At 44.6% G+C, this 25,699-nt stretch overlaps 4 protein-coding genes across 5 annotated transcripts; all 4 read left to right on the top strand.

The window, feature by feature from the left end:
* The first annotated feature begins 768 nt into the window (after positions 1-768).
* LOC113155959 (microfibril-associated glycoprotein 4-like) lies at positions 769-1,935 on the top strand. 2 transcript variants are annotated; one of them, XM_026350724.1, is made up of 2 exons: positions 769-1,063; positions 1,346-1,935. In XM_026350724.1, exons 1-2 carry the CDS (start codon positions 887-889, stop codon positions 1,451-1,453), a joined length of 285 nt encoding a protein of 94 aa, XP_026206509.1. In that variant the 5' UTR covers positions 769-886; the 3' UTR covers positions 1,454-1,935. The 2 variants fall into 2 exon arrangements, 1 of the variants encoding a protein (XP_026206509.1); XR_003298264.1 differs by lacking the exon at positions 769-1,063 and adding an exon at positions 1,151-1,249.
* Positions 1,936-12,212: 10,277 nt separating this feature from the next.
* LOC113156683 (microfibril-associated glycoprotein 4-like) lies at positions 12,213-16,398 on the top strand. The gene is made up of 7 exons (XM_026351928.1): positions 12,213-12,218; positions 12,513-12,668; positions 12,830-12,868; positions 12,965-13,061; positions 13,225-13,335; positions 13,665-13,914; positions 16,311-16,398. The coding sequence occupies exons 1-7, from the start codon at positions 12,213-12,215 to the stop codon at positions 16,396-16,398; spliced, it is 747 nt and encodes a 248-aa protein (XP_026207713.1).
* A 1,240-nt stretch (positions 16,399-17,638) lies between these two features.
* On the top strand, positions 17,639-19,474 carry lect2l (leukocyte cell-derived chemotaxin 2 like). The gene is made up of 4 exons (XM_026350723.1): positions 17,639-17,692; positions 18,545-18,656; positions 18,737-18,888; positions 18,972-19,474. The coding sequence occupies exons 1-4, from the start codon at positions 17,665-17,667 to the stop codon at positions 19,139-19,141; spliced, it is 462 nt and encodes a 153-aa protein (XP_026206508.1). The 5' UTR covers positions 17,639-17,664; the 3' UTR covers positions 19,142-19,474.
* Positions 19,475-20,487: 1,013 nt separating this feature from the next.
* Positions 20,488-23,928, top strand: LOC113156682 (microfibril-associated glycoprotein 4-like). The gene is made up of 7 exons (XM_026351927.1): positions 20,488-20,578; positions 21,473-21,533; positions 22,006-22,177; positions 22,640-22,678; positions 22,775-22,871; positions 22,996-23,163; positions 23,484-23,928. Exons 1-7 carry the CDS (start codon positions 20,488-20,490, stop codon positions 23,735-23,737), a joined length of 882 nt encoding a protein of 293 aa, XP_026207712.1. The 3' UTR covers positions 23,738-23,928.
* Positions 23,929-25,699: the final 1,771 nt, after the last annotated feature.

Raw genomic sequence — 25,699 nt, 5'->3', positions numbered from 1 at the left:
AGAAGCAGCAGTTTGTCTGTTTCCTCTGAAGGTGAAGACACGAAGTCTCTTCAGCTCCGGCTGCAGGTGAGTTCACACAGGAACAACCAATGTACTAAACTGCTCACAGATGTTTGGTCGGGATCTGTGTTCAGGGAATATTATGATTACATAAATCAGTTGTCAGTTTATTAGGAACCTCTGTGTTAAACTAAGATTCATTAGCAGATCTGTGATATTATTTAGGACAACAAGCGAACGACAGTATAACTGTGACAGGTGCAGACGTTGTTACTGTCACTCCCCAGTCTTAAATCACGCTGTATTTTGTGAGGAGTGAAGAAGTCTGGGCACCAAATAGCAGCTCTTTAAACAATCACGTTTCCAGACTGAACTGCAGTTATCTTCTGTTTTCACGTAGTGTTTTCACAGTGTTCAGACACACTCACACCAGCAGTTTGATCATCTGACAGTGAAGGTGAGTTTGAACTGAAATGTGTCTCTGTAAAGATGTTTTCTGCAGAGAACAACAATCTTTGTCATTATGTCTTTATTTCCTCAATGTTTGCCAGGATGGTTGAGGCGGTGGATCCACAGGACTGAGTTAGAGTCCAGTATAAAACAATTCGCCATTGATGTCATTGTTTCCAGTGACGTGATGTAAACGTAAAAGTAATTTCTTGTCATGTGACAAACATTGTGCAATGCTAAGGCTAAAAAGTTTTAGTACATGGTGGTTCAGCTTCATGTTGCCACCAACTTGTCGTACTAAAAAATGAAGTGAAAGACACTGATAGTTATTGTTTATGACTTGGAAGATGAAGCAGTTCATTAATGTAAAACACACACAGACACACACCTCACCATCTGTTCTTCCACATTTATCACCCACACAGGGAATGTGGCTATGAGCTTAAACAGGTTACAGGTGGTACCAGTCGTCTTCCTTCTGCTGGCTCCACTGTTGACCAGCTTCAATGCATTTGGAAAACCAGTGGACTGCAGCGACATCCATCAACAGAACAAGAACCTACACAGTGGAGTGTACACCAGCTATCCTCTTGGAGAAAAGTCAGCTGTCCAGGTAAACTTTATTCAAAGATAACGATGCTGGTTCAAGATGAGGACAGTGAAATCAGTTCTGATAAAGATACATACGCAGTAGCAGTAGTACTGATTGTAGTACATTTGGATTCAGCCTTGTCTTAGGTTTATTTATTTACTTAAAATGTGTGTGTGTGACATGGACTCATCAGGAGGAGGATGGACGGTGAGTATTTGAACTGAACATCAGTAAGAACACTTCCTGTTGGACTGTCACAATAAATCATCACCTTGTTGTCTGGAAACAACAACCTGTCCCCAGGTGTTCCAGAGGAGGATGGACGGTACAGTGAACTTCTACAGACCCTGGGATTACTACAAGTTTGGGTTCGGTGACCCTGCTGGAGAGTACTGGCTCGGTGAGACCTGAAATGAAACTAACGTGTGATTACGTCAAACTCAGTTCAGTTCAATTCAGTTTATTTATATATCACTTAAAGTTAAGACCGTAAAGAATATGACGATACAAAAATATGTGATATGTGGTGAAGAGGAATAGAATTACTTTTCTGTTCCTTGCTCATGAAGCTGTTTGACTGGTTCACTCCCCTGCTCAATACTATTATTTTGGGTTAGGGTTAGTCATGCTTCAGCCTTGTGGTGAGAGCTGCTGAAATGAAACTGAAGCAGGACACAGGGCGATGCTTTTTTGAGCAGTAGCTGGGTATAATCTGCAAAGCAATGGAAATTTATAGTGTGTATAGTGTGAGTGTTTCCTAAGAGAGACATAGAGTAAAACAAATCGCTCCAAGCACAGAACCTTGTGGAACTCCGTAGCTATCTTTGCTGTGCATCAAAGACTCGTCATTAACGTGTACAAACTGAAATCTATCCGATAGATATGATTTTAACCACTCTAGTGCTGTTCCTTTGATTCCAATGACATGTTCCAGTCTGTGTAATAAAATGTTGTGATCTATAGTGTCGAATGCAGCACTAAGATCTAACATGACGAATATAGAGAGTAGTCAATTGTCTGATGCTAGTAGAAGATCATTAGTGACCTTTACCAGTACTGTTTCTGTACTATGATGTACTCTAAATCCTGACTGGAAATCTTCATACAAGTTATTGCTACGCAGGTGGTCCTATAATTGCTTAGAAACCACCTTTTCAAGAATTTTAAAGACAAAGGGCAGATTGGATATTAATCTATTATTCACTAAAACCCCTGAGTCCAGAGTAGGTTTTTGAGTAGCAGTTCAACTACAGCAACCTTAAAAGCCTTTGGTACGTAGCCTATTTGTAAAGATAGATTGATCTGATCTAATATGAACGTGCTAATCAAAGGTAAGACATCTTTGTAGGGATGGAGTCTAAGAGACAATGTTGACAGTGTAGATGTATTAATTATTAAAAATAATTAAGAGGATCTATGGGAAGGAAGCAGTCTAGTTAAGATACTAGAAAAACAGTAAGAAAAACTTTTTGTATAGAACCAGAAACAGTACTGTGTCTGCTGTTAAATGTGTGTTCAGGTCTTAACAACATCCACTATCTGACAAAGCACCGACATTATGAGTTGAGAGTCGACATGCAGGACTTCAATGGAAATAAAGCATTTGCTCGTTACTCCTCGTTCTCTGTCAGTGAGTGTGATGGATACAAACTGAATGTGTCTGGATTCATCAATGGAGGGGCAGGTGAGTTTGAAACATTCCATCAAGGTGAGACCAGCTGGAGATATGAGTATATTTTCTAACATAATACTAGAAAAATGATCATGGGGTGGTACAGCAGGTGGTAGAGCAGTCGTCTATGAACCCCAGGGTGAGTGGTTCAATTCCCAGTTTCTACTTGCTGAGATGTCTTGGACAAGACATGCAGCTAGAGATAACTGGCAGCTGTCCAACCACAATCCCCCCATGGGGATCAATAAATGATTGATGCTGCCGACGTCCGCCGAGGCCAAGACTGACTTCATAGTAGTGTGTGACCAACTCCAGTCTCCAAACGCATCCCATAGAGCAGACGGTGGATCCGAGCGATCCCTGCTGCTACTAAACACACACTCAGCTTTAAAGTCCAACTAACTGGTTTCATCCTTTTTGGTGGAGGTTTGAAAGTCTGATGTGAATCATTATCTGCTGTTTACTGACAATAAATGAGAAGCTGAGCATCAACTGATGTGATCTGATGTCTTCACTTTGCCTTCACTGTCTGCTTCTCTCTGTTCACAAAGTTGATTCACTGACCTCTAGTTCTCAACCAGACAAACAACAGCTGCACCTTCTTCTGGGTAAAAATATTAAATGTCATTCTGTTTCTGAAGGTGCTGGTGTGGGGGGCATTAGAGCACACAGCATGAGTTACTCAGTCTCAACTATTCTCTCTTGCCTGGTTGGGGAAACTATCCCCCACATCAACAATTCACAGGACAACAGGGTGCAAAAACCAGGACCCAGATGAAACAATGTCATGATTTCACCTCTGTCTTCATCAGATTCCCACAGCTGAAGCAGTCAAGACTGTGAGGAAGCAACTGCACAATTTCTGACTGAACCAACTTCAGCCTGGACCTCGTATGTGTCTTACTGGTCCTCTGCCTCATCACCGCTTATGTCTTTTACATTTACATTTAGTCATTTATCAGACGCTTTTATCCAAAGCGACTTAGAAGTGAGGATCAAGGCAAGAAAACAAAATCTAGGTCAAGAAGAAACGACATCAAAGCAAAGTGCTATGATTTATGATTTATTTATTCTTATTTCAAGTACAATGAGTATTGTTACATTTAAAAACATGACTATGTTCTTCATCACGTCACTGATTGAATTGAATGTTTGGAAACTGCTCTGGATTTGTTCCTCTGGAGCCTCCACTAAGTTCTCATCTGTCAATCACAGCCAGTGTGGACAATCTATACATGGAGGAAGTAGAGAGCAGAACTCTGAGCCCGTCTCCACTCGTCTCCACTTGTCTCCACTAGCTCCTCGTTTCACTGAAGAGCTAGCGGAGATCAACAACTGCTGATCTTACTTTGGTGTCTGTGAAATGCTGGAAATGGAGTTGTACTCTGAAAAGAGTAAAAGACAGTAGTAGGAAGTAACCATTATAACTTAGTTAAGTACAGGACAGTTTCTGTGTGTTTTGTTAATGTTCTGGTGATATTAGGGAAGAGAAAGCTGCAATAGCTGAGAACAAGGAACTGTTAGTTCAAGCGGAAGATAGTGAACATTAATTAAACCTATCAGTGACAAATACAGAACTGAATCGTGCTCTTGGGGAACGACAGAGTCAGCATCAGGTAAGAATGAAATGTCTTATTTTATGATCTTGGTGTGTTAGTGAATCCTCTAACTGGAGTTAAGTAAAGTTTGGGAGAAGGGAAAGTTACTGCTGCTGCAGTAAGAGAGCGGTTGATCAAACCCAGGCAATGGACCAATGGCTTTTACATTTTATGTCTGCAAAATAATAACCAGGAGACATAATTAAGGAGAGAAGAAGATATCATATGGAAACAGTAACAGGCAAGAAATCCACTGATAAATAGGGATCATGTAGTGGCTACGTTTCCTACTGTGATGTAAATTTGAACTTAGAAAGGTTCAAGGTTTTCATGATACCTTGCATTAAAAACCACAAGTGTTTAGTGAACCCTCTGATGGTGTAGTCTGGAGGAAGTAATTCAGAACTGATTGTGAAAACAATGAAGAAGTGAGTTTGAAGTCGATAGAAGAGAGTGTCAGGCGCCTAGGATCCGACTCCATAGCCAGAGACCACACAGGACCAGAGAACTGAGACAAGAAATGTTTTATTGACAATAATAATGCAGTGGATGAAAGTCGGGACTTGCGGCCGAACAGGGCTGTCGTCAGGTGAGTATGGTGTTTGAAGTCCTGATGAGCTGTGGCTGAGAAGCGGGGAGGAGTGAACCAGAGAGAAGACTGAAGAGTTGTAGATTCCAAAATGGCCGCCAGTAGAGTGAGGCATATGTTGACTGGGAGCAGAGGAGGAATGATATGCAGAACAGGCTAAATGGCAAAAGCACAAGGGGTTAGTGATATGCAGGACAGGCTAAATGGCAAAAGCACAAGGGGTTAGTGAACAAAAACAGTGACAGATTTCCAGAAAGACGAGGCGCAGAGTAAGAGACGAATCCAGGGTCCACACACAAGAAGCAGTCCAAGCACTAAAGTCCGTGAGGCAAGATCCGAGGTCCAAACAACAATCCAGGTCAGTACTGAGAGGTAATATAGAAACAGAGATCCGATAGACTGATAACGATGTCAAGGGACGGTCCAGGTCATACACAAGGGAATCCAACTTGGAGACAGAACAGAGACACGGGCAGAGGGGAGCAGGAACAGGTCAGGCAGAAAACACTCACGCTGTCGAAGAGCAGAGCAGAGGCAGGTCAAAACAGAAGGCAGGTCTGGTTAGGGGGGAGTCAGGCAGAGACAGGTTTCAGGTCGGGCAGGGTTCGTTTCCAAAAATCAATCTTAAGGTAATGCTGGATAGGACTGTTCACAGGTTGGAGTACAACTATCTGGCAAAGGGGAAGCTGACTGACCTGCTAATAAAGGGACAGGGGAAGCCCAGGTGCAGACAATCAGTAATTAGCAGGTCACCTGACAGGGAGAAAACAGGGAAAGCAGGGACAGACAGGGAGGCGGAGCTGGGATCATGACAGTACCCCCCCCCCCCAAAGCCGACTCACGGCGGCTGACCAGGCTGGGCCGGATGGTCACGGTGGAACTGAGAGATGAGATCAGGATCCAAAACAAAGCGGGAGGGCACCCAAGACCGCTCCTCAGGGCCATAGCCCTCCCAGTCCACCAGATACTGCAAACCCCGACCCCGACGACGGGACCGGAGGAGACGGCGCACCGTGAAAGCGGGACCGCCGTCAATGAGCCGGGCGGGAGGAGGGGGCCTGGAGGCGGGCACAAGATCACTCACGACTTCAGGCTTCAACCGAGAGACGTGAAAGGTCGGGTGGATCCGAAGAGGTCTGGGGAGACGCAGGCGGACTGCCACAGGGTTGACAACCTTGGTGATAGGAAAGGGGCCGATGAACCTGGGAGCCAACTTCCGGTTCTCCACTCGCAACGGGATGTCCGTAGAGGAGAGCCAAACCCGCTGACCAACTCTGTAAGGCGGAGCAGGCCTGCGCCGCCGGTTGGCCTGACTTTCGTAGGAGCGAACAGACTTGATGAGGGAGGCACGCGCCCGTCTCCAGGCCAAGTGGCAGCGCCGAACCGAAGCCCGTGCAGAGGGGACTGAGGAGTCCTCCTCCTGGACATCAAACAGCGGCGGCTGATAACCATAGACCACCTGGAAGGGAGTCAACCCTGTGGCTGAAGATGGCAAGGAGTTGTGAGCGTACTCCACCCAAACCACCTTCGTCGACCAAGTTGTAGGTTCCCGGGAGCACAGAAGACGGAGGCCAGTTTCCAGCTCCTGATTCAAACGCTCCGTCTGCCCATTGGATTGGGGATGGAAACCAGAAGACAGGCTGACAGAGATCCCCAGCAAACGACAGAACTCAGTCCAGAAGTGGGCGGTGAACTGGGGTCCTCTGTCTGACACAATGTCCCTGGGAAGGCCATGGAGACGGAACACATGTTGCACCAGCAGGTCCGCTGTCTCCTTAGCTGATGGAAGTCCGGCCAAAGGGATGAAGTGAACCATTTTGGAAAAGCGGTCTACGACAGTCAGGACAGTGTTTAAGCCGTTCGACACAGGAAGTCCAGTAACAAAGTCCACCGATATGTGGGACCATGGCCGACGAGGGATGGAGAGAGGACGCAGGTACCCTGCAGGTGCACGGTGGAGGGGTTTAGCCTGAGCACAGACAGGACAAGCAGATACAAATGTTCGCACATCAGCAGATAGAGTGGGCCACCAGAACCTCTGTTTAACAACAAAGAGGGTACGAGCTGTGCCTGGGTGACAGGTAAGGCGAGAGGAGTGGCACCAGTCTAAAACCTTAGAACGGAGATGGTCTGGAACATACAGTTTGTTAGGAGGACAGGCGGAGGGTGAAGGAGTGTGTGCATTGAGTACCTCATTCTCTATGTCCAGATGGGTGACTCCCAGTCGTGTAGCTGCGGGAAGAATGAAGTCGGGTGACTCAGGGGATTCCATGTTTTCAAACTGTCGTGACAGAGCGTCCGCTTTGGTGTTACGGTTACCTGGGCGATAAGAAAGGGAGAAGTTGAAGCGATTGAAGAATAAGGCCCACCTGGCTTGCCGAGAGTTGAGGCGTTTGGCGGAACGGAGGTACTCAAGGTTTTTGTGGTCCGTCCACACCAGAAAAGGCTGCTCTGTACCCTCTAACCAATGACGCCACTCCTCCAGAGCTAGTTTCACCGCCAGCAATTCCTTATCTCCTATACTGTAATTCCGCTCTGCCTGCGACATCCGCCTAGAAAAGAAAGCACAAGGGTGTATCTTGTTGTCCTTACTGGAACGCTGAGAAAGTACCGCACCTACTCCCTGGTCTGAGGCGTCCACCTCGACCACGAACTGGTGAGCGGGATCAGGTATGATCAGGATGGGAGCTGTGGTGAACTTTCCTTTCAGGCGCTCAAAAGCCTTTTGTGCCTCAGGAGTCCAGGTGAAGCGAGTCTTAGTGGACGTGAGGGCATGAAGCGGGCTAGCGATCTGACTGTAGCCTCTGATGAATCGTCTGTAGAAGTTGGCAAAACCTAGGAAGCGTTGCAGAGCCTTTCGGGACTCAGGAGGGGGCCAGTCCTTGACCGCTTGGATCTTGACTGGGTCCATCTGAATCTGGCCGGGGGATACAATGAACCCCAAAAACGAAACCTTCTGGGAATGGAATAGGCATTTCTCAGCTTTCACGTAGAGGCGATTCTGCAATAGACGTTGCAAAACAATGCGCACGTGTTCCACATGTTCGGTTTCAGACTCGGAGAAGATAAGGATGTCATCAAGGTAAACAAAGACAAACTTATTCAACATATCTCCTAATACATCATTAACCAAATTTTGGAACATGGCGGGGGCATTGGTCAGTCCAAAAGGCATAACCAGATATTCATAATGTCCTGAAGGGGTATTGAACGCCGTCTTCCATTCATCACCTTGTCGAATGCGAACCAGGTGATAGGCATTGCGTAGGTCGAGTTTGGTGAAGATGGTAGCATTCTGTAAAAGTTCAAAAGCAGAGGAGATTAGCGGGAGAGGGTAGCGGTTCTTGATGGTGATGTCATTCAGGCCTCGGAAATCGATGCACGGCCGGAGGCCCCCGTCCTTCTTGCCTACAAAAAAGAAACCAGCCCCCGCCGGAGAGGATGAGGGTCGAATAAGGCCCGCTGCTAACGCCTCATCCAGGTATTTTTGCATAGCGACCCTCTCAGGAGCGGACAGAGAGTACAGGCGCCCCCTCGGGGGAGATGTTCCAGGCAGCAAATCTATGGCACAATCATAGGGTCTATGTGGCGGTAACGATGTGGCCCTCACCTTGTTAAATACCTGTTTAAGGTCCAGATAAACGGAGGGAACAGAAGAAAGATCAGGGAACTCTTCTACTTGATCCGATACCTGAGGTGTGGAAACTGGGTGTGCTGCCTGAAGACAGGTTGTGGAGCAGCCTGGACCCCATCCGAACACTCGGCCAGAGGACCAGTCAATGTGAGGATTGTGACGTCTGAGCCATGAGGCGCCTAAAACCAAGGGCAGACTGGGGGAATGAATGATATGAAACTGCAAAACTTCAAAGTGGTTGTCAATAGACAGATGAACAGGATCAGTGAGAGCTGAACAGGGGTGAATGATGTGGCCGTCAAGTGCTTTTACCTGCATAGGTTGTGGAAGTGGGTGGAGTTGCAAACCTAGGTTGGCTGCCAGTTGTTGGTCCATGAACTCAGAATCCGCCCCAGAGTCAATGAAGGCTGGGATGGTGATAACTTTGTCTTGAAACCGTACTTGAACGTCTGTGAGGGGGCGAGCATCGGAGGAATGTTTCAGGGTGCGGCTCAGCAGCGGTCCTCGTTCAGCTGCTGAGCCCTGGCTTTTACTGGACACGAGGCTACGCGATGTGATGAGCCACCGCAATATAGACACAGGTTGTTCCTTAGGCGTCGCTGCCGCTCCTCTGTACTAAGCCGGGTCCGTCCAATCTGCATCGGTTCAGAGGAGGTGGATGTTGGTGGAGGGATGGTTGGCCTGCGAGCACCAGGTTCACGTGGCGGTGAACTACGAGGAGGAGGGCGCGTCTTGAAACGCTCTCTGGCTCGTTCTTTAACCCTACGGTCAATACGAATAGAGACATCTATTAATCCATCTAGTGTCTCTGGAAAATCTCGGGCTGCCAGCTCATCCTTTACCTGTTCACTCAGTCCCTTGTAGAACATGGTGAACAACGCAGAGTCATTCCAGTCACAGAGAGCTGCAAGCGTCCTGAATTCTATAGAGTATTCTGCCACTGACCTGCTGCCCTGTTTTATTTCTGCCAGCTGGATAGCGGCCTCCTTGTCTGGTTTGGTGGGATCGAATATCTTGATTAGTTCGTCTGAAAATGTTCCGAAAGAAGAACAGGTGGCTGCGGCACGGCTCCACTCCGCAGTTGCCCAGGCTCTCGCAGGTCCAGTGAGAAGTGAGATCACAAAACCCACTTTGGCCTGCTCTGACTGAAAGACAGAAGGCTGAAAACTGAAGTATATTGTACATTGAGTTAGGAATGGTCTGCAGTTCTCAGGATCCCCGTTATAAGGTGGAGGTTTGTTGACGACAAGTTCACGAGAAGGGGAGGAAGAGGTCACAGGCTCTGGGGCTGGAGAGGTTTGGGATTCCCGGGAAGTCAGACGGCGGTAATTTTAATTAAACCCTGAATAGCCACAGACAAAGTTTCCAAACGACTACCAATATCTGCCAGTGCTCCCTCTACCTGGCCTTTCCATGTCTGATCTCTGGCGGAGTCTGGGTTTTGGCCAGATAGTTCTGTCATGCGCCTAGGATCCGACTCCATAGCCAGAGACCACACAGGACCAGAGAACTGAGACAAGAAATGTTTTATTGACAATAATAATGCAGTGGATGAAAGTCGGGACTTGCGGCCGAACAGGGCTGTCGTCAGGTGAGTATGGTGTTTGAAGTCCTGATGAGCTGTGGCTGAGAAGCGGGGAGGAGTGAACCAGAGAGAAGACTGAAGAGTTGTAGATTCCAAAATGGCCGACAGTAGAGTGAGGCATATGTTGACTGGGAGCAGAGGAGGAATGATATGCAGAACAGGCTAAATGGCAAAAGCACAAGGGGTTAGTGAACAAAAACAGTGACAGATTTCCAGAAAGACGAGGCGCAGAGTAAGAGACGAATCCAGGGTCCACACACAAGAAGCAGTCCAAGCACTAAAGTCCGTGAGGCAAGATCCGAGGTCCAAACAACAATCCAGGTCAGTACTGAGAGGTAATATAGAAACAGAGATCCGATAGACTGATAACGATGTCAAGGGACGGTCCAGGTCATACACAAGGGAATCCAACTTGGAGACAGAACAGAGACACGGGCAGAGGGGAGCAGGAACAGGTCAGGCAGAAAACACTCACGCTGTCGAAGAGCAGAGCAGAGGCAGGTCAAAACAGAAGGCAGGTCCGGTTAGGGGGGAGTCAGGCAGAGACAGGTTTCAGGTCGGGCAGGGTTCGTTTCCAAAAATCAATCTTAAGGTAATGCTGGATAGGACTGTTCACAGGTTGGAGTACAACTATCTGGCAAAGGGGAAGCTGACTGACCTGCTAATAAAGGGACAGGGGAAGCCCAGGTGCAGACAATCAGTAATTAGCAGGTCACCTGACAGGGAGAAAACAGGGAAAGCAGGGACAGACAGGGAGGCGGAGCTGGAATCATGACAGAGAGATTGTTTCTTTATGAGGAAGTCATTTGAAACTTTAAATGATCTTATTAAAAATTGGATGTTTGAAAAAGAACTGATTAAGAATTAAATGGGCTCTTTAAAATAAAACCAACTAAATTCATCATATAGTTACAACCTGACTGTAGAGGACCACGGATTGTGTTTGAACTAAACCTTTATCCAGATGAAATCCGGAAAATATTAAAGGCCAGTCCCATCATTGGTGTGTTGAATGTAGGAATAAATGGGAAGTAAAAGACCAACAAAAAGAAACCAAAGCACAGACTTCTGCCTAAGAAAGAGACACAAACTGGTTGAATTCATCAGCTTCTACTGAGTTCCAGTAAAATGGGGAAGTGTCTCGATCCCTGCCCCAGTTTACCTTCTTTCTTTTTCCACTTTGCTCTCACGGTCTCAGTCATACTCACCTGTTCACACCCCGCCACTTCCTGCTCTGACCGTATTTGCTTAGTTTACTGTCTCTCCCTCCCGATCTCCCGCCACTAATCACCCAGATGTGTTGCGCTCGTGTCCTTCCAATCAGTTTAATCAGGTTACTGAGAGAAACCAGGTTCTTCTCCTGTTTCCTGTTCCCCTTTTCCCCACCTGAGCTTCTTAAAGTAAACATTTCAACCGATCCTAGCTCCTTGGACTTGTCGAGGTCCTTACAGGAAGTCAGAATTTCCAGGTTCCCAGTCAGAAAACCAACATCGCTGCTCCGAGAACAGTGTGATAGTGTAGTGTCAAACTGTTTATTAGCTTTTCTCTCTTATGCCAGTTGAACACTTTTAGATCTGTGAACATTCTGGCGCGAATGATTGTTTGACTCTGTATGTGAGCCCTGTGGTAGACTGGCTACCTGTCCAGGTGTACCCCGCCTCTTGCCCAGTGACAGCTGAGATAGGCTCTAGCACTGCCATGACCCTTATGAGGAAAATAGATGGATGATGGATGAACCGGTCCAATTCAATCTCAAACAGCAGGCCGCTCTAGGGACTCCTTTTGGTTTGTGCCTGATTAGGGGCTGAGTGCTTCATGAAGGTGTCCACCATCCAACAGGTGACTAGACTTGACTGGATATACCTGAGAGGCAGCTATATTCAAGGCATCAGGAGTTTGGGGTTTAACATCTGGTCCAGGGACACTTCCTGCCTGAGCACCAAATATCGATCAGTCATGTTTTGAATTTATTTTCTCATCTGCTTCCTGTGACTCTTTTTTTTTTTCTTACTGTTCCTTCAAGATCTTGTCAGAGAGTTCAGACAGACCCACATCAGCACTTTGATCTTCTGATTCCAACAGAAGTTTGACCATGAAGGTGAGTTTGACTGAAATATAAGCCTGGAAAGGTCAATTCTGCAGAGAACATCAGTCCTGTCCCCCAGATGTGAATTATCCTGAGCTTCGCTGGCCTTAAGAGGCCTGAAGGGGAAGCTTAGTGTTGCTGTCCTGTAAGCTGGGACTGGGACTGGTGATGATTTGCAAGCTCTCTAAGGATCAGGTTAACCCACACACAGCTGTAACCTGTGGGTTACAGCTGTGTGTGGGTTAACCTGATTGTGGTACCATATTTGAGTTACTCTGTACAACTAGAAAACCTCCTCTGTCCCAGACGGTACCAGTCCTCTTCCTCCTGCTGGCTCCACTGTTGACCAGCTGCTCAGAGCTCTACAGACCAGTGGACTGCAGCGACATCCGTCAACGAGACAACAGCTCACCCAGTGGAGTGTACACCATCTATCCTCTTGGAGAAAGGTCAGCTGTCCAGGTAAACTCCGTCCTGTCTGGGAGGCAGGTTAATGTCCAGAAGAAGAACACGGTGTAAAGATGAGACAAACGAGGACGGATTCTGACAGAATCACACTAACAAGTAGTTTGTAGTAGTGGATGTGGTTTTAGATCCTAACTAATAAATGTGTGTGTGTGTAGGTGTACTGTGACATGGACTCATCAGGAGGAGGATGGACGGTGAGTATTTGAACTGAACATCAGTAAGAACACTTCCTGTTGGACTTTCACAATAAATCATCACCTTGTTGTCTGGAAACAACAACCTGTCCCCAGGTGTTCCAGAGGAGGATGGACGGTACAGTGAACTTCTACAGACCCTGGGATTACTACAAGTTTGGGTTCGGTGACCCTGCTGGAGAGTACTGGCTCGGTGAGACCTGAAACCAGACTGACTTGTTACTACATGAAATTCACTGTGTTTAAAATAAATTCTGTTGTGAAAAACCACAAACAGGACATTAAAATATATGTGTTCTATATTCTTGGAGTCAAAAACAAATAACTGCACTTTCTACATCTTTGTGTGTGTTCAGGTCTGGACAAAATCTACTACTTGACAAACCAGAGAAAGTACGAGCTGCTGGTCGACATGCAGGACTTTGATGGGAAAAAAGTGTTTGCTCGTTACTCCTCGTTCTCCATCAGTGGAGAGTGTGATGGATTCAAACTGAATGTGTCTGGATTCACTGATGGAGGAGCAGATGGGTTATCAGCAGACGTTTAAGTCCTGGCTGAAGGGAAAGAACATATTCTGTCTGTTGTTACTCTACAAACACAACCACATACCTACAGAAATAAAATAAACAGCTTTGATTCAAACCCAGTGTTGAATGCGCCCTCATCCTCAGAGACAATTTCAGTTTCACTGGTTAATGGAAACTATGGAGTGTTTGTAAAGTAGCCAGTAGTTCTACTTGTAGTAAAGTTGTAGTAGTATCATTAATGTTGTGATTAAACATTTGTGTTTCTGTAGGAGACAGTCTGAGTGGACACAGTGGACAGAAGTTCTCCACCTTTGACAAAGACCAAGATTCAGCACAAGTCAACTGTGCCAGATTACACCTGGGGGCGTTCTGGTACATAAGTTGTTTCGCTACGAACCCCAACGGCGTTTATCGTTGGGGGGCTGATGGTACTCTGTATGCTGTTGGAGTGGAGTGGTACCAGTGGAAGGGTCATGACTACTCCCTGAAGAGCATCAGCATGAAGATCCGTCCTGTGCAGTAAATGTCCAGGACAAACAGACAACAGAAGATCTGATGTTGATTTTTCCTCTTTCTCTCTCATCTATCCTATAATCTCCCAGAATCTGTAGAATGAAACAGTCTGATCAGATGATAATTCCTGTATTTGTTTCAGTATAATCCTAGAAATGAAGCAATCAGAACCTCTGTCCCATCGTTTACCTGCTTCTTGTGCAGCATGTCTTATTGTAATTTGAACGTGTCTCTGGGTAAATGTTTCCAGACTGATCAGCCCTGAGGAGGAGGTGTTTCCATCTACATTAGGTGCTAATGTTATGCTCCTGTTCTGGCCTCAGTCATTTAAATAAATATACTTATAATGTCCTAATGCTGCAATTGAGTGAGCCACTGTTCCCCACGTCTGAACACATCTGAAGAACAAACTGTTTGCTAAATGAAACGGTGACTTATTAATAATCCCACAAACTAAAATACTAAAATTCCATCTCCTGAAAGCAAGCGTGATTTCTGAGAACGCCAGAATATTCTGGTACCTACCTGAGAGTCCTACTTTTCAGTACAAATACTTTCCTGTGTGTCTTCCATCGTTCCTTTCTGCCTGCTGAAGTAGTAATACGATCTTCCACGTAGTGAGAAGGAGGTTTTCCTGACTTCACTTGAAGTTTCCTTCCTGCTCCTGATAAACCTTCACTTACCGTACTTGCTTTGTTCTTGGTTTTCATTGTTCACTGTGAATAAATACTTTTTGTCCTATTGATAGAAGTTTAACATCCACCACAGAGAGGAACTACAAGAAAACCCATTGTTTTCAGAGACACCTGAGTCTGTAAAGATGCTTTCTGCAGAGAACAACAGTCGAGTGTCTGTCAGCTAAGTTATTCTCTCCATAGATACGTACTGTACATATACGCCATTAATATCAAAGAGAAGTAGATTGTAGATCCTGCTTACGTTGCAGCCTGTAGAATAAAGTTCTTCAGTAATGAAGAATCTGGGGACATGTGTTCTTGTGGTCTTGTAGTATTTTACCAGTTCATACAAGTCGAGGTCAAAGTGTTATGTCACATCTATAACATTACAAAGGTACAACACATGACAACATGTTCAATCTGAAATAAAGTAAAACACCTGCTGACAAACAAAAGGTGACACACGGTTCACTGGTTCATGAGTTTTTTATCAGCAATGGATTTTGCTGGGAAGGCTGCAGGGCCGAATGTAGCTGTGTAAAGGTCTGTCTGCAGTGTCCTGCTTTGACAATGACTTGATTGCCTGCCTGGTATTCATTGGTGATAGACCTGCAGCTCCCCTTTAGACTTGTTTTGGCCTTTGTTTTGCTTCTTCCTCTTGAAACATGTATCTGTGCTGTCCTCTGCCTTAGACTTAAACACTGTCCTCTTGCTTTTGTTCCTTACTGCTGTTGGACTTGAAGAGAGTCATCTTAGTTGTTGGATCACTTGCTGAACACTTTTCGTCCTGCTGTCCTAGTTGAGGTCTCATCACGTCACATAGACCACACGACTCAGCGTTTCACTAGCAGCCTGTGGCTCAGTGGGTAGAGTATCAGCCTGGGATGAGTCCCTGGTTCCTGGTTCAAAGCCTGTCTCGGTTACGAGGTGTCCAAATGTCTCCAAATGTTTAACCCATAGTGGTCCCTTCAGAGGACGGCTATTCAGAAGCTGTTCTCTTGTATATACACGGGTTAGAGTCAGAAGAGCCATGGACAATATTTCTTCAATATAGAAGTCAGCTGCTAGGTTCGACACATTGGAAAAACATAAGACTATGTTAAAATGTGAGAAAACAGATTAGCAGTACTTTTTTAATCTGTAGCTTTCACACTATTTATCATTTTCTGCCATTGGTTTGTTAAATACAAGCTTGGGTTCAGTGACCCTGCTGGAGAGTACTGGCTCCGTGAGACCTGAAATGAAACGAATGTTGAGGGCAGGTGAAATGATGGATGTGAGATGGATTCAGTCATGACTGTGACATTACCAATAGAGCAGCACGAGTAAAAGACTTCAGTTAAAGCTAATGATTCAATCCTTAAATTAAAACACTACAAAGCTGCTACACGGTAGAGGCTGAAGGTCCAATCGGTTGTAATGATCCTCCTGCTTCAAACCATTCTGCAGGACAAACCTGGACGATACCTTGGTTCAGTTCTTTAGAAAAACACCACGCTAATGGCCCAGCACTAATCTTTGCTGTTGGGGTGGAGTGGGTGGTGGCTACTCCCTGAAGAGCATCAGTATGAAGATGAGCAGTAAAACATGCAGCAGATTATCACAGCTGATAATAATCTGACTGATTGTCTGTGGCCACTGAAATTTGAGAACCGCTCTTTGGTCACATTTCAATTTATGAATGATTCTTTAACTTTTGTGTGAAATTTCTAAATCTTGCTGCAGCATTGAAGAAGAGTGTCTGGAGACTTTGTCAATGAGGACCACCTTCTCCTCAGAGGACACAGAAACGGGCTGGATGACTGAGACATGAGGCTTTATGTCACGTCACTGACTCTGATCTTCAATACAGAAGAATCGATTTGTCTGCTTCTCATGATCTAACACTTCAGAAATGAACATGACTGAATATAAACGGGCAGCTTGGCTCTGAGAGTTAATAAGATCTCAGTGTTTCCCTCCTGAACACCTGTTGTTCTTCCTGTTCCAACTGTTAATAACTCAACAGTTAGTTTTTCTGATCCTGAACCTACTGGATCTTGATGCTTGTTGTTGTCTTATTGCCTGCTGTTCTTTTCTCTCTTCTCTTTCCACTCACCCCAACCGGTCAAGGCAGATGGCCGCCCACTATGAGCCTGGTTCTGCTGGAGGTTTCTTCCTCTAAAGGGAGTTTTTCCTCTCCACTGTTGCCTAAAGCTTGCTCAAATGGGATTGTTGGGTTTTCTCTATAATTTTTTGTATAAATATTTTCTGTAAGGTCTTAAACCTTACACTGTAAAGTGCCTTGAGATAACTTCTGTTGTAAATTGGCGCTATACAAATAAAATTGAATTGAATTGAATTGAATTGAATCTCTAACAGGTTTCGGTTCTAACACTGGATCAAATTATTCATTTGAATGTGAAAGTTTTCACCAACAAAGATTCACTGTCGTGTTCATTCTGAATGAAATGTAGTGCAACCAGATGATGATGAAGAAATATGGACTAAGCAACAGGACTAAAACCGGTTCTCCAAGACTGGTCCGAATGCAGAAAGAGATACAGGTCTTCTCTGTCTGTTAGACCTGTCTTTTCTACAGACAGATCCTTGTAGATGTGGAAACGTTTGCTTCTCCAACACAGGTTCCTCGTCTGGGAGCTGCTCTCTGTGAGAGTTACTGTCAGAACCTGATTGGCCTGTTTGGATCAGATGGAACATAAGCCCCAAGTTGTTCCTCTGGCTGTTTGAGTCAAGATAAGAAAGTGTAAATGAGATTAAACAAAGTTGTTGAATTTCAGTTTAATATTCTAGTAAAATTAAATAACTGTGTTTGAGCAGGAACAACCTGGGGAAAGACAGAACCTGAGGGGATCTGGTGGATCAGTCAGTAACTCAGGTGATGGTTAAGTCATCCTCATTATTACTACTCTATTATCTGTTTTCAGATAAATACACGCTATTTCATGTAAGAGCTCTGAATGTTCCACCTGCTGTGACGTGTTCGTGTCTCTGTAGATATAAAAGGTGAAGCTGTGAGAGATTGACTGAAGCCGAAGCAGCAGTTTGACAAATTTCACCTGAAGTTTCACATCTGAAGATGAGACACGTCGTCGTGGTTTTACTGGGTAAGAAACTGAGTAACCGCTGCTGAGTGACTGATCTCTGTCTGAGAATGTTGAACTGGTTCTGACGACATTTGACTCTCTGATCACTGACTCTCCAGCTTAATGCTGACATGTGTCATTAGTAGACGTCTGTTACAGTTCCTCCCTCTGCCCCTGTCTGCGGCTTTGGTTTTGTTTTCTTCTGGTCTCACCCTCCTGTCTCACACCATATATGGACTTCCTCCACTTTCCGCCCTCCACTCACTGCTGGACTAATTGACTCATTCAATGCACCTGTTACTCCCTCCATTTTAAAAGCACCCCTCAGTCCTCAGTTCGGTGCTGGTTTGTCACATTGACTTTCACACATCACTCACCTCTGCTTCATTCATGCTCATTGACACTCACTCATCGCTGGTTAGTTCGTTTTGTTTGCTCATGTTCATTTTTGATGTTCATTGTCGTGTCTTTCATGCCCCGTATCATCCACCTCTCTGGTCGGTTCGTGTGTTCGTTTGTTGGTCCGGTTTGTTAGTAAGTTAGCATTGTTTGGTCTGCCTTTTGCAGTGTGTTTGAGTTTATACTTTGTACTGTTGGTTTGTCCGTCTGTTTATGTTCTCCTGCCTTGTGCAGTGATTTTTGTTTGTTACTTTGTACGTTTAGTTTATCAGTTGGTTTTTGACGCGTTAGTGCGTAGGTTTTTAGTTGCTACTTTATGTCAGATTATGCTTTGTTGGTATTTGTTAGTTCCTTGTGTCCCCTGCCCTTTTTGTTAATAAATATCTATTATAGTTCTTACTCGTTCGTCCCGTTAGTCTGTTCGTAACAGACGTCAGTGCTGTGGTTGTTGAGTCTGTGTGTGTGTGTTTCCAGCTGTGCTGTGTGTGTGTGACGCCGTTAAGTTCGGTCAGCTCTGCAAAGGAAACCCCACCAACAGCAGGAGGACGTCGGACAGCTGGGGACAGGGACACTATGGAGCTGGACGGTAACACGGCCGCAGGATGTTAGACCATCAGATCGTTAGTGCAGAACTCTTCAGCTGCTAACATCTGGCTGTTCTTTCAGGGGAACCAGGCAGCACCAAGGTCTGGACATCGTGTGCAGTGATGGATCCACCGTCTACGCTCCGTTTGATGTGACGCTCAACGGAAACGTGAAGGTGTACACCGACCCCAACAAGACCACCATCAACAACGGCATCAACCTGAGCGGAGAGGGTGGGTCGGTGCTGTGAACTCTCTCCTGGTGTTTCTGGGTGAGTGGTGGATTTGCTGATGTGGTTTCGTCCTGTCACCTGCAGGTCTGTGCTTCAAGCTGTTCTACGTGCTTCCGGACCGAACGTCCGGAACCGTGAGGAAGGGCCAGAGGATTGGTACCATGCTGCCCATGCAGAGAGTTTACCCAGGAATCACATCACACATCCACGTCCAGATGTGCGACAAGAGCGACCCCGCGCGATACTTCCTGTGAGGACTGATCCAGATCAGCTGTGCTTTAATAAACCAACACAGTCTGGTTCTCGTGTGTTTCTTCAACCTGTCACTTCCCCACTCTCTGAACACGTTATTCTTTTTCTTTCTTTTAATTTGACATGGAATACGGTCAGTCTGACATGATAGATCCTCTTCAAGTAATTTCTAATCATCACTGATAATAAAAACATGATCAGCTAAAACCAGTGAAAACATTTAACATCCAGTCCTGAATGTAACTGACCCGTTTACACTAAGACAGCTGCACACCTGTCTGATTCTGTGACCTGATAACATGCAGCTTCATGTGCTGCACGACGTCGTCTTCAATACAAATAATAAAAACTCTCATAAGAGAGCCTGTTTGTTTTTTTTTTTTTATATGTCCAGAGTCCAGTTAATGGTCCTACCAACCTGTCCAGTGTTTCTGTTGCCTGCTGTTCTTTTCTCTCTCTTCTCTCATCACTCACCCCAACCGGTCGAGGCAGATGGCCGCCCACCCTGATCCTTGTTCTGCTGGAGGTTTCTTCCTCTAGAGGGAGTTTGTACTCTCCACTATCTCCTGGTGCTGCTCAGTAGGGTTGTTGGGTTTTCTATGTAATTCTGTTTACAGTTGTATCCTCTAAAGTCTTAAACCTTAAACACTGTGCATTGAGACGACTTTTGTTGGGATTTGGTATAATACAAATAAAATTAATTGGCTGAGACCACCTCCTCTGTTTAAAGGGGAGGTCACTCAATCTGGCTGTAAACTGCTTCCTCCTTTACACTTAGTTTGAACCAGTTACATCACCAGGACAGCAAATGTAACAGGTGCTAAATATCAACAGGAAGAACCCACTTCTACAAGTCCTTTTGCAGAAAGCAGTTAGTGGTGATACTACTAACATCATCAATTCTTCATGTACTAGAGGGATCAGCAAACTGTAGAAACACACCTACTTATCAGCTGTTGACTGATGAGCACTGATACCAGTGTTTGTCTTTCTCTCCAACATCTGTTCCTGTTCAAACTGAGTTTAGGACTTTATCATGTGACATTACTCAGAGTTCAATATGTTTCTTACATTGACTTTCAAATATTCACATCCTCCTTCTTTAGCATCACTGTACACAATCCAGTTTCAGAGACTGTTGAACGTCCAGTAAAAGGGGAAGACACAGATCTGGTAACTCACTGTGATTTTATTATGGCTGACATTAATATTCACCTTCTTTATATGGCTTAAATCTGAATGTGAATCTCTTTATTGACAATGATGTGAACCTGTGCTGGGTTATAAGTTTGCTCCGTCCAACAACGTACTTACAGTGAAAGTTATTATTTAAACCATTTCGTGTTTAATGGAACAGACCAGAACCAAGAGTGTTTCTGGTTTAACTGCTTCCAAAAGAACAAAGACTACGTCTCTGGGACCCACCATCCTGAACAGAGGTAATTCACCCCCTTTATTTGGTGCTGTCCCACCAGCTGTAAAGCGGCTGTGGTAAAACTTCAGCTGAACAAAATCTCACCAGGATCCAGAGTCACTGAATAATTATCAACCATTATCTCTGGTCTCCTGTTCTCCTCCTGTGCAGGTATTGGGACAGTTCAAGCTAATCAGCTTTTAGCTCACATGTCAAGCAGTAATCTTTTTTCGATATGATGAGAGTTTATAGAGTGACCTGGGATTCACACAGATGTTGGACAAATTGTCCAAAGCACCTGCAGCAACACAACAGGACCTATTGGACAAGACTGAGACTAATTTTGAATGTCATTAGTCTTTTAGGTTATTCCTGACAGCAACACTTTAATCTGTGTTTGCTGCTTCTCAGTGGTGACGTCCACGTTCACATTTCTTCCTCACTCAGTCATTGGGCAGTCAGAAACTTTATTATTGTGATTTATTTAGAATATTTTATTCATTACTGACCACTGGACAAACGTTCTGGATCATGTTGGTGAACTAAACTTACGACCAAGATGCTACCAGGGCTACAAGCCTCAGATCCAGACATACAAACTGGGTTAATAAGACAGATTGTTCCCTCATAAAATGTAGCTGATGTTTCTCAACAGCATGTCTTTAAAAATAATAAATTAATAAAATTCCATGTGTTGTTCTAGTGAAATGAACCAGCTTTGTTTGAACAGGAACACAGACAGGATCTACCTGAGGAAAGACAGACCATCATTGGGTCAATAAATAGGATGATGGTTATAAAGAGTCTGTTTTATTTTTTATGATACTTCTTTGGAAGTAGTTCTCTGGAAGTGTGATCGTGCTTCATTGAATGTGTGTTTCTGAGTGTTCCACCTGCTGTGACGTGTCCGTGTCTCTAGATATAAGAAGCTGTGAGTTTGTCTCTGTTTCCTCTGAAGGTGAAGACAAAGTCTCCAACAGGTGAGTTCACACAGGTGAGCATCCAACCAGCAGACATTAGCCAGAGCTTGTACACAGTAAAAACTGTGAAAAACAAAAAGTGCCTTGTTCTACGTTTAACATATCAGGTGTAAATACCATCATGTAAAGCTGAAATTTGGAACGATTAGATCTTTTTGTCTTTTGTCTCTTTTGATCTTTTGATGTTGAACCCAAATGTGTTCTGTGAACAGCTAAGAATAGTCTTACTGTACTTTTAGAGACGACCACCAAATGTTTTACGTTACATTTCTTTTAATTTTGTTGTTTCTCCTGTGTTCACACAGACTCCCATCAGGAATTTGATTATCTCAGTTTGGTAGAAATCTGACTATGAAGGTAAGTTTGTAAAATCAAATGTGACTCCTGTAAATTTGGAAACCAAATCTAAAAGCATCCCTCCCTAAGTGTGGTGTCCTGGTCCCACTTGTGCTGTTCTCCATGTTATCATTAGAAAAATTATTCTGTTCCAGATATTAGTCATCATCCTCATCGTAGTTCCAGTGTTCACCTGCTGCCAAAATGTCCCCAAACCAGTGGACTGCAGTGACATCCATAAACAAGACAAGAGCTCATCCAGTGGAGTGTACACTATCTATCCTCTTGGAGAAAGGTCAGCTGTCCAGGTAAACTTCATCCTGTCTGAAAGTTTTTTTGCAGGCAAAGAGGGCATTCAGGTCAGGAGACAGGGAGGCAGCAAAGAGGGTCCAGAGACTGCTGCCTGTCAGGATCAGAGAGGGGAAGGAGACAGGAGGAAACTGGAACAAAGCCTTCAACATAACAACAGGGAGGCTTGGTCATCCAGCTCCGAGCCTCAAATAGGCTCAGAGCCTGATGAACTTTCTGAGGAGACTCAGGTCCTTCAACATGCAGATGATGTTTTATGAGGAGGATGCTGTCCAAACTCCTATCAATCCTGGACAATCCCTCCCACCCGCTGTTACAAAGTAACAAATCAGAAATCAAAGTACAAACAAAAACCACTGCTTGAAGGCAGGAAAACACTCACTGAAAAAAGGGTAACAAAGTCCAAAGAGTAAAATAATTTCTGAGATCTGGTTTAATAACAAATATCTGTGTGTGTGTAGGTGTACTGTGACATGGACTCATCAGGAGGAGGATGGACGGTGAGTATTTGAACTGAACATCAGTAAGAACACTTCCTGTTGAACTGTCACAATAAATCATCACCTTGTTGTCTGGAAACAACAACCTGTCCCCAGGTGTTCCAGAGGAGGATGGACGGTACAGTGAACTTCTACAGACCCTGGGATTACTACAAGTTTGGGTTCGGTGACCCTGCTGGAGAGTACTGGCTCGGTGAGACCTGAAACCAGACTATATAAAACCTGTTAAAACCAGTTTTCACATGGTTTTTCTTGTCAATGTCAGTAAATATTAAACTGCAGGCTGCACGTGTGTGTGTGTGTGTGTGTGTGTTCAGGTCTGGACAACATCTACTACCTGACAAACCAGAGAAAGTTCGAGCTGCTGGTCGACATGCAGGACTTTGATGGGAAAAAAGTGTTTGCTCGTTACTCCTCGTTCTCCATCAGTGGAGAGTGTGATGGATACAAACTGCAGGTGTCTGGATTCACTGATGGAGGAGCAGGTGGGTTATCAGGAACAGGTCCTATCTGTATACCCAGGGGAGATCAGACGGAAATGTCTGTACAGTATTTTTATAGGGACAAAAACTGTCAGAATACAGAAACTTTAAAAACACATAAATGATAGATACGAGAAAACTGTTCCTGATCATTATCTTTTTATTCTTTAGCTGATATAAAGAACAACACACGTGTGAAACAATTATACTACACGTAAAATATTACCAGACCATGAAAATCACAACTGTTCCATCACTTTAGTATCGTCAGTAGTCGTAGTGTTACTAGAAGTAAAATCGTTTTTCTGTAACTGTCTCTGTAGGAGACGGTCTGAGTGGACACAGTGGATTTAAGTTCTCCACCTTTGACAAAGACCAGGACACTTGGCCCAACAACTGTGCCAAATCATTCCTGGGGGCGTTCTGGTACAACGCCTGTCACACTGCAAACCCTAACGGGGTTTATCGCTGGGGAGCTGATGGTACTCTCTTTGCTGTTGGAGTCTCTTGGTACCAGTGGAAGGGTCATGACTACTCCCTGAAGAGCATCAACATGAAGATCCGTCCTGTGCAGTAAATGTCCAGAACAAACAGACAGCAGAAGATCTGACATGTTCTCTCTCATGTGTTCTGTAGAGAGACACAGACACAGTCTGAGTAGATGATGTTAAAGAGATCATAATCATTTCCATCTTAGCTAAAGTCCAGGTTCGACTGTGTGTGAGCAGCTGCTGATGTCTCAACGTCTGACAATAAATGAGAAGCTGAGCATCAACTGATGTGATCTGATGTGTTCACTGAATCACTGACACCTAGTGCTCACTGACAAACTAATCAGAGATTCCTTCGTTCCTAATGCCCCATCATCAGTAATTAAATATCTTTAATAAAATAAATAAATCAGGTGAAACATCGTTAGATCATTCATCACAATCACAAACCGAGTGCAGCATATGACACTAATAACACCTCCTTCATGTTTACTTGATAGTACCTGTCCGACCTTTACCTGAATTCACTTTTCATCGTTGATCCAATACCTTTTCGTGTCCCATCCCTTCTCTTTATTTCCTCATTCTTTATTTATTGGCTCAACACAGTACCAACTCTTACTGTGTCCCTTCGTGTCGAGGCTTTGAAGTGTGTATTGATCAAGGTTTGTGTTGATGTGGTTGAAACCTTGCGAGACGGCCGCACCACGTGACTGATTTCTGAAATGGCGTGGGATTTGAAATGTAAGAGGCATTTTGTGGAATTTTATTGCAAGTTTTTTGCATCTCAAAATAAATAAATAAATAAACACATAATAAAAAAAACGCCGGTCAAGCACTGTGAAAAAAGGACTTTAAATAAAAATGTAAAGTTTTTTTCATTCCTCGTGAAGTCGTGAACTTTGCTTGATGAAATAATAAAGACCACTTTGATTCTGACTAACTCTCATCTCGACCAGCAGAAGGAGCCAAATGCTTCAATTTCATCCAGTGGTTCAGAAAACGTCCTCCTGTCCCAAAACCTGGCAACCTGTTTAAAACCTGCCACTGCCACTACCCCACCCTCAGCCCCAACCACTGAGCAGGGGAGTCCGATCATTCTTCTGATCAAATACATACAAACAGCTGAATGAATCTATGATTATTCACCTTGAATGGATTCATGATAAAAAACAATGTAGTTTAAAACTCATTCATAATTCACATTTAAGCAGGTTAGGTTGAACTTGAACTAGAATAATTCCTCCCCCCCTCCCTAATTAACCACTTGGAACCTTTAAGTAGTGTTCAGTCTTTTGGTTGGAGCTCCCTGCAGATGAGACGCAGCAGCAGAGGTGAGTTGTCACATGAACTGAGAGCTGCACGTTTATTTTCCAGCTTCCTGAATCACTGTGAAGCAGCTGTGTTCACAACCGTTCAGCGTTTTGAAGTAGTTTGCACAAAGTGTCACCGTGTGCTTGATAAATATTGTCTGAGTGAAATAAATCTCACACCGTGCTGAAAATGCTGACTGGTTGTGCACGCTAAGAAACGTCATCTTCAAAGTGCACGTGTGATGTAGTGAAGCTCTGTTTGGGCTGGTCACATGCTTTTTGGTGTTTGATACCTCAAGTCATCGGATGTCAGAGTAATTTATCTGTTGCCACAGAACCTGACCTGAATGTGTCAGAATATCCAACAGGAAATCACAGTAGTGGATGGAGAGTAAAGTATTTACAGTAGCTTATCCAGTCATGTACAGGAAAAAATAAGAAAAATAAAATTTAATTAAAGACGACAGCTAAACTTGTTTGGAAAGATAAAGTTTGACATCTTTTTTCTGTAGTCGAAGCTTCTTCAGTGTTTAAAGCCAGATTCATCAGCCTCTCCTCAAACATGCTCATAGATCAGCAAACATTGTTCCACTTGTACGGGACGCACATGCAGCCAGAGGCAGCACGCCTCGGAACAAACTGCTCATTGAGACAGTAGACCTGTATCTTCCCTTCCTCTGGGCTGAACTCAAGTCTTCCAGTATCATTAACCACTGGCTGAGGCCTGTCTGCCTT

The sequence above is a fragment of the Anabas testudineus genome, chromosome 19 (assembly GCF_900324465.2).
Source record: "Anabas testudineus chromosome 19, fAnaTes1.2, whole genome shotgun sequence".
NCBI classification, from domain to species: Eukaryota; Metazoa; Chordata; class Actinopteri; order Anabantiformes; family Anabantidae; genus Anabas; species Anabas testudineus.
This window is presented reverse-complemented; position numbering and strand designations above follow the sequence as displayed.

Bases quoted from the DNA above. Each gene is read 5' to 3' on its own strand.
- LOC113156682 (XM_026351927.1), top strand. From the start codon at position 20,488: ATGGAACAGACCAGAACCAAGAGTGTTTCTGGTTTAACTGCTTCCAAA. The intron at 21,534-22,005 runs GTGAGTTCACAC...TGTTATCATTAG, and splicing joins GAAGACAAAGTCTCCAACAG to AAAAATTATTCTGTTCCAGA. The intron at 22,679-22,774 runs GTGAGTATTTGA...ACCTGTCCCCAG, and splicing joins CATCAGGAGGAGGATGGACG to GTGTTCCAGAGGAGGATGGA.
- lect2l (XM_026350723.1), top strand. From the start codon at position 17,665: ATGAGACACGTCGTCGTGGTTTTACTGG. The intron at 17,693-18,544 runs GTAAGAAACTGA...GTGTGTTTCCAG, and splicing joins CGTCGTCGTGGTTTTACTGG to CTGTGCTGTGTGTGTGTGAC. The intron at 18,657-18,736 runs GTAACACGGCCG...CTGTTCTTTCAG, and splicing joins GGACACTATGGAGCTGGACG to GGGAACCAGGCAGCACCAAG.
- LOC113155959 (XM_026350724.1), top strand. From the start codon at position 887: ATGAGCTTAAACAGGTTACAGGTGGTACCAGTCGTCTTCCTTCTGCTG. The intron at 1,064-1,345 runs GTAAACTTTATT...ACCTGTCCCCAG, and splicing joins GAGAAAAGTCAGCTGTCCAG to GTGTTCCAGAGGAGGATGGA.
- LOC113156683 (XM_026351928.1), top strand. The intron at 12,869-12,964 runs GTGAGTATTTGA...ACCTGTCCCCAG, and splicing joins CATCAGGAGGAGGATGGACG to GTGTTCCAGAGGAGGATGGA. The intron at 13,915-16,310 runs GTAAATGTCCAG...ATCTTGCTGCAG, and splicing joins ATGAAGATCCGTCCTGTGCA to CATTGAAGAAGAGTGTCTGG.